The 12,500-nt window shown below is 34.2% G+C and overlaps 1 protein-coding gene across 1 annotated transcript in view; it reads left to right on the top strand.

Annotated features, from left to right (window-relative positions):
* Nucleotides 1-12,500, top strand: part of Cubn (Cubilin) — a 173,617-nt gene that overhangs the window by 128,768 nt on the left and 32,349 nt on the right. The window contains exons 51-53 of the mRNA XM_071587204.1: nucleotides 7,159-7,221; nucleotides 10,128-10,319; nucleotides 11,944-12,163. Coding sequence (XP_071443305.1) covers nucleotides 7,159-7,221; nucleotides 10,128-10,319; nucleotides 11,944-12,163 — 475 coding nt within the window. The remainder of the gene's footprint in view (nucleotides 1-7,158; nucleotides 7,222-10,127; nucleotides 10,320-11,943; nucleotides 12,164-12,500) is intronic.

Here is a 12,500-nt window from a genome sequence, read left to right as displayed (position 1 = left end):
GTTGTCACAATGGGCTAAGAGGCCTAAGTGCCCAGGACTTCTGTCAATGACCCCGAAAATCAACAGTCATGATAGTGCTTATGATTTGGCCAACATAAATACAGAAGTCACCACACATTAGTCATGCTTGCACCTGATTTCATCTATAAGGCCACTTCAACTTTCGCACTACATAATAAATGTTCTAGGGTAATGGTGGAGTAAGGCTGCTCTAGGTGATTTGGGTTGGAGATTTATAGAAGAGGTTACTGGAATGTTTAATGGGAGTGCCACTTTACCAAATGGAGAAATTTCTTTAGCTGGGGAAAAAAAATCTCTTTTATTTCCAAATGCTTCAATTTTGGTTTTAGAATTTTGTCCACCATTATGAAGTTAAAATAATTTTTCTGGGTGATAAGAATGATGGTGCTAGATTATTAAAATTAGTATTTGAGAGAGGTAGACTGATGAGACGATGTATCCATGAGCGGAAAACAGCTTACTTTTGGTGAGAGAGTAGGTGGTCTGCAGTGAATAGTTTCCAATAGATGGAAAATGTGTGCCCTCAAAGTTTTGAAAGAAACCATAAGGTCCAGAAAATTGATAACACCCTTGATATCATCTTACCATGTGACTAAGAATGAGGTGACATCCTTCTGCTTCCCCTCAAAATACTCCAACCTCTCTTTCTCATGCTTCCCACATGTAAATACCTATTGAAATCCATTTTTAGAATGTGCCAATCAGTAAATGTCTTATTAGGGTGAAACTTGTCAAATTTGCTTATATAAATAACCCAGAAATATACTGTATCTGTCAAGTCTTTCAATAGACTTTTTGTAGTCTTTATCTTGGTACACATATTACTTATATAATGGTATTATATAAGTAATATTAAAAAATTTCACAATGCCAATTATTGTTATCCATAAAATAGGCATCAACAACTTTGGAATCATTAAGAAATTAATTTACTGCTAAATTCAAGGTAAAAGTGGTTGAGTATGTAGTAAAAGAAACAATCGGGTGCCACCAAGTTGAATAATTGGCACTCTACTCTACATATTTGCCTTGTCCCATTTAATTGTGAAGATAGAATTAATTGGCATGTCTTTTGTCTTTCATTCCAGTATGTGAAGGTGATTTGAACTCATCCTCAGGTATGATCACATCCCCAAGTACTAATCATAGTACTTTCTATTGTGATTGGGAACGTCAAGAAAATACTCCTGGCAATTATACCTTTTCTCTTAAATTACTTAACTCTCAGATTGGTGGAGGAGGATTGAGTAATTGCCGCTTTTATCCAACTGCAGTTGTAATTACGAATGGTAAATACTTTCTCCTTTATAAATATATATATTTTTAAAGATAATATTATTTTAATTTTATATTTTTAATAGGGAACATTGATACTTTTTAAATATACTTTAATCTCATATATATATATATATATATATATATATATATATATATATATATATATATATATATATATATATATATATATATATATATATTTATATATAAAGGAGAGTGTTTGTTTGTATGTATGTAATTTGTTTACTTTTTTGCTGTCATAGAAACAGCATTTTTCTAACTATGCCAGCAGGATACTTTTGCAAGAACACTATTGTATTCAGAATTGCCGAGATATTATACGTGGAATACATCAAGGAAAGTTTTTTGTAGGAGAAAAATGGGCAACTTTGATCCTGAGAATAATATTTATTCATGTGACGCATTGGGCCGAGTCTACACAGTCCATCCTAACAACGCCGAATGTTATTTTTTAAGAATGCTTCTACATACCATTAGAGGACCTCGCTCATTTGCAGAATTAAGAACGGTAAACGGAGAAATATGTGAGACATTCAGAGAAGCTTGCCAGAATTTAGGGTTGCTAGAAGGAGATCAACACTGGGATGACTCATTGCGAGAGGCCAGTTTGATTTCTCTTCCAGGACAAATCCGAATTTTGTTTGCCATCATAATAACCTCCTGTAATCCATCTAACCCAAAAACATTATGGGAAATATATAAAGAATCAATGAGTGAGGATATACTGGCTAAAGTTCGAAGTGAAAATCCTACATTGGATATTACGTTTAACTCCGACATTTTTAATAAAACTTTGATTATTTTGGAGGAAAAGTGTATCACCATGGTTAACAAGACTTTAGTGGAACTCGGTCTTTTTGCACCTGTACAAGATCAACAGGGTGTATTTTATCCAGATTATATACGTGAAACTAGCTACAATGTCTTAGACTTAGAAGCATACATCGCGGATAAAAAGCCACTCCTTAATGAAGATCAGAAATTCGCGTACGAAACAATAATGGATCAAGTAGATAAACAAGAAGGAGGTATCATTTTTCTTGATGCTGCTGGTGGCACGGGAAAAACATTTTTAATTAATTTAGTTCTCGCTAAAATCAGGGTTCATGGAGAAATTGCTCTAGCCGTTGCATCTTCAGGTATTGCAGCGACATTAATGGAAGGAGGAAGAACAGCCCACTCTGCCCTTAAGTTGCCACTTAATATTTCCCGACAAGAAAATCCCACATGTCATATAAATAAAACAAGCGGCCAGGCACAAGTTCTTATAGAATGTAAATTGATAGTATGGGATGAGTGTACGATGGCTCATAAAAAATCTCTTGAGGCCCTCAACGCAACCCTTCAAGATCTTAGAGGAAACTGCAGTTTAATGGGAGGAGCTCTGGTACTCCTGTGTGGAGACTTCCGTCAAACTCTGCCTGTCATTCCAAAATCGACTCCAGCTGATGAAATTTATGCCTGTTTAAAACATTCTGTTCTATGGAATCATGTCCAAGAAATTAGCCTTAAACAAAACATGTGAATCCTCTTAAGAGATGGGAATGCTCAAAATTTTGCAAATAAACTTTTGGAGATTGGAGAAGATAGATTAGTCATTGAAGCATCTGGTATGATAAAATTGTCATCAGATTTATGTGTATCGGTGAAAATTGTCCGCGATATGATACAAGCAGTCTATCCCAACGTTAATCAAAATTATAAAAAATTGGAATGGTTGCGAGAAAGAGCCATTCTTGCTCCTAAGAACGATGATGTTAATGAAATTAACAAGGAGATACTAGCCATGCTGCCAGGAGACGTGATTGAATATAAATCGGTTGATACCGTAGTGGATGCTGACGAAGCCGTAAATTATCCAACGGAATTCCTAAATTCACTTGATCCAGCTGGATTGCCACAACATCGCCTTGTACTTAAAGTAGGATCTCCAATCATTTTATTACGAAATTTAGATCCACCAAAACTCTGCAACGGGACACGATTGTGTGTGACAAAATTAATGAAAAATATAATCCAGGCAGTCATTTTAACGCGAAAAGGAAAAGGTGAAATAATTTTTATTCCACGGATACCTCTAATCCCAACTGATCTTCCCTTCAACTTTAAAAGATTACAGTTTCCCGTCCGGGTAGCTTTTTCAATTACCATTAATAAATCACAGGGACAGTCTTTAAAGTTTTGTGGTGTTGATCTAAGATCGCCAAGTTTTAGCCACGGGCAACTTTATGTTGCTTGCTCCAGAGTAGGTTCGCCTAAAAATTTATATGTTATTTCTCCTGGATATGAAACAAAAAATGTAGTTTATAAACAGGTGTTAAATAAAAAAGATTCTTAAATTTGTATGAAGTAGTGTATTATTGTACTTTATAATTTGTTTTTTTTATTTATGTAGTATATTTATATTATTGTTTTTCCCTAACCCGTGCAAAGCCGGGTATTCAGCTAGTATATATATATATATATATATATATATATATATATATATAAATAGAAATTTTGTGTTTGTATAACTTGAAAAATTTTGCTATTATTTTGCCCAAAAAATTGCCAGAATCACCATAAAATACTCTGACGTCACAACTCAGTTGCAATTTTGTGCATACTTACTGGTCTTACTAGCTCTGAAGGAAAAACTTTTTCTGTTTCTGTCCTATCTAATTCGGAAGTATGAGTGCTAAATCAAGAGTTACAAGTGGTGAACTGTTCCAATGTTCAAAAACTCCCGGAGAAGTACCCTGAATAAAGATTTTGTACCTACTTCAACAAACTCAAAATGGAGGGAAGATTGGATGATTGCCATTTGTTGTAAAGAGTATCATGGAAAATTAAGCCCCAAGAGTGGGTGCTGCGTACGAATACTATTTTAATGTAAGAACAACCAATTTCATTCTCTTTTTACATTTACTTTAATCATGTTTTGTACCATGCTGAGATAGTGCTGATAATAAGGTATTATTGTTCCCTGATCTCTGATGGTTCCGCTTTGAAGAAAAACTCATGGTTATGAGGCAATTCTGTAATAGATTGAAAGAACAATACTCATTGGATGATATATTTTAGGTAATTCAGTGTAGATTGATATAGTACTATTTGATTGAATAATTATCACAATCACATGGCATGTGTTAATGTCTCATTATTTTCTCTAGTGTCTATTTCACATATACCTAATAGTTCCCCAGGTAAATTTATTTTGTACAGCTCCAATCATGTTATATCACATAAATTGCCTGTTAAAGAATTCAGGTTCAGTATAAATCGTTCAAAATTTCCTAAGAAAGGGGCCTGATAATACTATCCCATTAGTGTTAAAGTATTGCAGTGATCTGCCTGCATATCCTCAATACAGTCTGTTTAATCAATCCCTTAACTATGGTGTTTTTCTTTGGTCCTAAATAATTATATGATTCCTTTATTCAAATCAGGGGACAAGAGTGATATTTAACGGAGTGAGTGCAATTCTCTCATCATCTATTTTGCCTATAAATGGTGGGAAGCTATCAAGAACATCTAAAATGACTGATGTAGATGTATGAATGAGTCCTTGAACTTGGATTGTCACATTCATTGCATTAGCAACAAGATTTTTAAAACCTTTGATCTCTATTTTCTAACGACTTTCCATTTAAATTAAAATATTTTATTTCTCTCTAGTGAGACTTTTTATGGTTATAAAACAATTGTATAGTGCCCTGATACCAAATATTTAAGCTAATAAGTGGGATATAGCATGTATCATTATTGCAAATAAACAGGGATTGAAAGACTTGATTTTAAGGTGAAATATGAATGAACCGATGCTGCTTTAGAATCGTCTGCATTAAAATGCTAATTGCCCTTACTTACGCGAATAAGTTTATTTCCATTTCCTTGCTGTATCAATAAGGTCTATAAACCTATGTTACAAGCAGCATCATCCCATCCATAAGGCCATAAACTAAGGACGGACTAAAATATGCACCCATACTCCATCCAATCACACATGAACGAGGCATTGAGAGGAGAGTGTGGCTTTTTTATTATTTTTCTCTTTACCTCTTCTTCATTTATTCAAGTACAATTGATGGGTCATTGCCATAGGAGTTCATCTTCATAAATCCTTAGTTCTTGTGAGATTGTGACTCGTGAAAGTTACTGTGTTCTGAAAACCTGTATGAGAGAGTGTGTAATTGTTGAATGTGATTGTTCATTTCATCCTCACATTTTTTTTTCCTTTTTTTCACATTTATGTAATTCCATCCTCTCCAAATATTATGGCCTATGGCATTTATGTAATTTTTTTTCATGCCTCAAGTAGCATTTTACCATTTTACCTTTAAAACCTCTGAATATTTCATTTATTAATTCTTTTTCATTTATATTTTGGGCTTTCGTAATAACTATGCATCTGCATGAGATTTTCTTCTCTTTATTCTCTCTGAAGTTTTCTCCACATCATAATGTCTTGAACCATTATCAAGGATTTTTTGCACATTTTTACTTCTTATGAATTAACTTTGTGTAAGTAATACTCTAAATTGGGTTATCCCATAAATAAATCAGAATAAGTGTCTTTTGGTTTATGTTTTTATTCAAAATAAAAGAGGTCATAAAAAATATCATGAAATTTCAAATCATGTGATAATGAATTAAAATGAATTCCCATAAATTTGACTGGAGGCCAAGGAAATCAGGATTTTCAACAAAGCTTAGATTGACTATCATTAAGGTGATAAAGGAAGGTTGGTTGAAGAAGCTATGATCCTCAAGTGTTCAAAGCAGAGTTAGTTAGATTATTTTAATCTCTTGCATGGAAGTTATTTTTAATTCAATAATAGCTGTATATTCATTTTGTTCTATGAATTGTATAGCTGGTTTACTATTGATACCACTGATTGACATCTTTTGGACCCAGACATTGCTGGAGAAGTTTTATATGAAGAGTTAGCATAAACAATCTAGGAATCAAAGAAGGAAAATGGGATGGAGTTATCCACTTTACCCATAGTTGACAAAGTTATTCAAGGTAAAACATTATACAGCCAATGCAGAGGAGTGATGTACACCATGGAAAAAAATGAGATTTTTTGAGGCATAATCAAACCGAAACACCTGTCTCAAGCATTTGATTGCCTTTCCTCCATAAAAGCTGGTATTACAAATAATTGAATGTGGAATGCTAATGAAATATGGGCAGTATTAGGAAGAGATGTAAGGCAGGGTTATCCATTAGCACTGGTGTTGTTTCACGTATGTGGAGGAAATGATGAAAGAGGCATGGGAATAACTGGAGATAGGGATGAAAGTTGGTGGAGAATCCGTAAAATCAGTTAGGTTTGCTGATAACCAAGCTCTAGTTTGTCAGTCAGAAAAGGGGTTGCAAGCTTTGCTGAATGAATGGGAAATTCAGTGCAGTAGATATTGGATGAATTCACATAAATATTCATTATGAATAAAACGAAGGTTATGTGGTTATCCAGAAAGAGAAGAGCTAAGTTTAACATTGAAATTAGAGGGCAAAATTTAAAGCAGGTGGAACAGTTTGTGTGTCTCTGCAGTGATTTGGACCAAAATGGTGAAAGTAGTAGGGAAGAGAAGAATTTCATTAGGCCAAGAAGTTTTCACGTGGAGGAGGGAATTGATGACCGAGACTTTGAGTAAGGATGGAGGAAAAGGCTCGTTAAAACTTTTATTTGGAGGGCATTTATGTGAGGCAAGGAAAAATGGTCACTGAAGCAGAATGATAGATGTAGATTGAAGGCTTTTGAAATGCCGGTGTGGAGAAGGATAATAATAATAACAATAATGTATTTATTTGTGCGGATATTTGTTGCATATTCATATACAAAATTATAGGACACGTCAGAAGGTGGAGTGGATAGAAAGGTAAAGAAATGGACAAGTGCTGGGTATGGTGAGGTAAGAGAGAGAATTGTTGGGAGAAATCCTAAGGAGGCAGGAAAAATGGATGAAAAGCATATTGATTGGCAGTGAGATGTTGGAGACTGTAATAGAGACGAGAATGTTAGGCAAACGAGGAAAGGGTAGTAATAGGATAGGTATGTTGGACGGGATAAAGGGAGGAAGTGTACAGAGATGAAGAGGGATCTGTTGTAGAGGAGAATATTAGGTTGTGTTTTTTGAGAATAAGTAAAATACATGTTTGGTTGTTGCATCCATCCAAAATTTGCCTTAACTGGTAGATAACCTAATAATTATGTGGAAAAGTAATGCTGGAAGTTTTTTGTATTTGTTTGTCTGTATCTTGCTGTTTAATTTATTGTGTTGTTCTAACTTGACAACATCTTTAGTATTTAACACATTGAATCAGCGAATAAATATATTTTATGATGTATTTTGATTTGCACATTTCCTAATGCTGACTCACCATATGTTTCTCTGATGAAGCTATAAATGGTATAAATATTCCTAAATGCTGAGTATAAAGTGAATTATAACGTTCCTGTTCTTTTGCTTGGCATTTAAATGATGGACCAATGTTCATTTTTTCATTTCTTGTATTTTATTATATTTATTCTCTTTTCGGTTATACTATATGCCATTATATTCAATACTTGCCTATCCATTTTTGTGCACCAACCCTAAATACTACTATAATCTCCTGGTTATCATAAGGAAGTTGGTGATGGGTGGCTTCCCAAATCAACTTTAATGTAGTCAGTCATTTTCTTTCAAACAATTTCCTGATGAATGTAGGTAATAAAAGAATTAAAAAATACTAGTCACTTCAGAGTGGCACGAGTTCTCAATAAAATATAGCATTTTAACCTCCATAAACATTGAAACTAGCCATTTGCTGGCTTTACTGTTTTATAAGTGACTACTGAGTTATGACGTCATATATTTATCAACCAATGAGTAGGTGCCAATTCTCCCTGCAGTTTGAAATTTAGTCTAAAATTTGTTCAATAAACCCATAGTAAATACTTCAAGGATAGAATATTTTTTAAACATATAATTACTGAATATTGCTGATAGACTTTGATTCATCTATGAAAATCTGAACTGATGTCATGTTCCCCATTAACTACATATTAAACATGTTGTGTTGTTTTCAAAATTTTGGGTTTCATTAATTGAATTCACATTTATTTTGGATGACATTTTGAAATATCCTTAAGCAGCATTGTGGTTATGGATTTCTTAAATTAACATTTCTAAAAAATTTTTTCCATTTGACAGGAGGACCCTTAATTCTTCAAGAATTCTGTGGCAACTACTCTTCTCCTGTAATAGTGGCAAATCCCTACCCAATAACTAAAGTGGTGGTATGTATCCATGAATGTTTTCATTTATAAAATTATAGACCATTCAATTTTTGAGATAACTATTTCTATTTCAAATTATTGTCATTGATTTGGTATGTAGGTAATCTCAAATATCACCCTAGCCCTTATATCATTGGGTAGCTGTTTAATTCTAATATTGCATCTTTTTAAATTTAACCTGTTCATGGGAAATTATATATTATGGCTTCTCATTCAAATGGAATATAGTGAGAAAAGTTGAACGTTATCCTCCTTAAGGTGGATAACATAATTTTATATTTATAATGTGCATTTTTCTCCACAGAAGTTAGGGTGAATACTATTCATGAAAACAAATGTACAATGCAATAAGTATAGTAATTTGCATGATTTAATAATGTAATAGTATGTTCAGAGCTAATGATATTTTTACACATTCTTCCAAAGATGATATTCAATATTTTATGGGACAAAGTAGCTCAGGGGTAATGAGTTTGACTGAGAAGGTCATCTACTCAATTACCGGAAGTGCCAAAATTGTTCAGCTTTGGAAAAATTATATTTCTGATTTTTCTGGAGCGAGGTAACAAGAAAAGTGGATGCTTCAACAAAAACTACCCTATGTCAATGGTGGAAGACCACAGTTTCACCATAAGGCACTGATGGCACAGATCAAGATGATTGGTCCAGTATCAACTGCCACAGCTTTAGGCTTGAGTGAAACTAATGGAATTATCAGCAGTACTGCAATGTGAAAGGCAAAGGAAAACCACCATTATACTTTACACTTTCAGGCTTCACTTCGTGGAATTGTTTGATTCAAAGAGTTTGTAATTTTCAACAGACTTAACTCTATGGAAAACCACCACATTTAGTACCCTTGAAGTTACAGCCATGTATTCAAATATGAAATGATGGCATTTCTCCCAATAAAATATTCTGAAAGTAAAATAGTCCCCCAATTGGTGGTATTTACTAGGATGAGGACATAAGTCAAAGTGGAGAAATGCAGGATAGGAATATAGAATGCTGGTAATTATGAGTGTGCAGAAAATTGGAAAATGCTAATTTGGAGAGGGACAGACTGGGAATAGACATCTGGGAGTGAGCAAGATTAAGATGACTTCTGGATTAACAGATGATATATTCAGGAGGCAACCAGAAGATTGCAGGCATGGGTATCCTACTCAAGAAGGAATGAGGAAAAAGAGTTAATTATGCAGCCAATACAATGAGAGGATGCTGATGATAAAGTTAGAGGGAGAACCTATGAACACAGTACTAACTAAGGTACATATGCCAACATCCAATCATTGAGAAGAGGAAGTTGAAGAAGTATGTAAACAACTGGAAAAGGTTCTAGAAGCATTAAAAGGGGAGGAGACCCTAATCATGATGGAATAAGGAAATTTCCTGACCATTTATATTCTTTGCATAGTTTCTTTTACAACATTTTGGTATTTATTCATTCATTCCTTTTTTTCATTCAGAGATTATATTATCTGTGTATGATGTGAAAGACTTTCTTGCATAAATTATTCATATTTCCTCTATTAGGCTAAGCAAGGCGTAAAGAGGTTAGACCAAGGAGGGGTGAATAACTTCACCTTACAATATTCTGTGTCCAGATGTGGAGGAGTTCTAACTGGGCCAAATGAAGTGATAAGTAGTCCTAACTTCCCCCAGGAGTATCCATCTAACATTGATTGTGTCTGGGCACTTAATTACCCTGAAGGAGTACAAATTAAGGTAGGCATCTCATATGTAGAGAAATGAGTATATGTAAAATACAAAGTTTGTATACTTGCTTATAAGAAGTAAACTTTTGTGGTATTAGATAAGCTGCTTGATTAATTTTACCATACTTTCATCACTATATTCACTGACATAGCCCAAACCCTGCATGCATGAATTTCATGTACAGAAATATGGATATAGCTTTCCCACTGTGCACCACACAGAAAATTTGGTACACATGTAGTTTCAACTTGGCTGGGAAATCCAAAGGCAGAACCAGATTTTAAGCCTAAGAGCTTCCTGGCAGTAGTGTCCATCCTAATAAGCTTCTCATGCATGTCAAAATTGATCAAAAGGAAGGAAGCTGTGCTTCATGACTCCTGATTGGCGGTGAAACCATGATCCTGTGTTTAAATATAGTTATCATAAACCTTCATCATGCCTAAAATACAATTGATGAATTAATGTTGTAGGCTTAAGAAGATGAACTCTCAAATCCATAGGGGAGTGAGACATCTTAAGGAATGAGAATAGTTTCTTATTTAACTATCCTCTAGATGAGTGGTTTTATCTGATCATGGTCCTTTTGTAGAGGAATGAGAACTATTTGAAGAGAGGAGTTAGTTTCATTGCTCAGATGATAAATCAAACTGCCAGGAAAAAGATCTCCCTTCCAAGACTATGTGAATGGAAGGGAAATTTCCCTGTGGGGTGGTAACCTTCTCCCTCCCTCTATACTCTCTTGGCCATGCTCAAATCAGCAGGCAATAAATACTTATCGACTCATCCGTCAGTGCTGGGCTTTTGTGAGTGAAATCAAAGACTTTGGCTGCAGGGGAAGTTATTCAAGTCCTCTTCCCATCCATTTGGAGGGAGTTCACCTAATGTTGTTGACATTCTTTAGGCAGTAGATCACTTCCCATACTCTTGTGGAATCCGTGATGTAACCAAAGCTTGGGCAATAGGTGCATGGATGTATGAGTTGAAAATCCAAACTCGTCTGAGATATTATTTTTTAGGATTAGATAGCTGAGGAACTTGGTTAAGTGCTTGTCCAGAATCAGTTGATGGTATATGCTCTTTTTATGATATTCTCATCCTGATTTTAGTTATATTCATTCACTCTAAAGTCTTACGTTCAATGTGAAGTGCCAATTTTTCATTTGTCAGTGGTCACTGCCTCTGCCTTTGTTTCAAAGCTATATCCATGCCTTCAAAAAGCTATATTCATAGCATATAGGTGTATAGCTGGTAGAAAAAACAATACATTACTGATATTGATAGCCCTTTCCCTCAATTTTTACATAAAGCCAAATTTGTGTATTTAATAATCAATCTAAGTATTTTGACAGTGATGAAAACACAATGATTCATCTTATTTATATAATTTGAAGAATGGTACTTATAATTTGTTACAAGATGATGTTGTATGATGTCCTATTTCAAGTTATCACATACTGATGCTCCTGCTAGCTAGTTTTTCATCTAATAGTGTACTCAATGTTAACTGCTCAAGTGAATTGATAGCTCTAAGTACTAGGTATTAATAAATCCTCAAATATTTATGTGTCAAATCAAATGGAAGACTCCACTCTCTCTTATTAATTTTTTATATTGTTTTGATGCCATTTTTTAGTTGGAATTTGTCAACATGAATTTGGAAAGCAATTGTTTGAATGACTACTTACAAGTTAGAAATGGTGGCACCCCACGGTCTCCACACATAGGAACATACTGTGGAAACAGCTTACCTGATAGTATCCAGTCACAATCAAACCAACTGTGGGTGTCCTTTCATTCAAATGCGGTAAATCAAGGAAGTGGGTTTAAGATAATTTCGGAGACTATAACTGGAGGTAAATTATCTTTACTTTTCATAATATTTTTTTCAACAATTTAGCTAAGCATGAACTACTAAATGAATGCAAATAGCTGGTAACTCAAAGTCTCAACTATCATAATATCTTGACATAAGAAATACTTTAGGTCCAGAAAAATCAATTCATCTGAAGGTTTTGATAACAAGATCAACCTTGACTTTAAAATAAATTGTTACTTTTTTGTGATAATTCAACTGTGGTATGGGTTGGACCCATTCCAAACTCCTCATGCAGTCCATTTCTGCTATGCACTTTCTCCCTCCTAAGTTATTGGGAGACCATACTCCTTTTGTCTCCTTCATTTATGGAAACC

This window comes from Hetaerina americana, unplaced genomic scaffold (genome assembly GCF_022747635.1).
Source record: "Hetaerina americana unplaced genomic scaffold, ioHetAmer1.1.p SCAF_3, whole genome shotgun sequence".
NCBI classification, from domain to species: domain Eukaryota; kingdom Metazoa; phylum Arthropoda; class Insecta; order Odonata; family Calopterygidae; genus Hetaerina; species Hetaerina americana.
The sequence above is the reverse complement of the archived record's forward strand: the minus strand, read 5'-3'. Positions and strand labels throughout refer to the sequence as shown.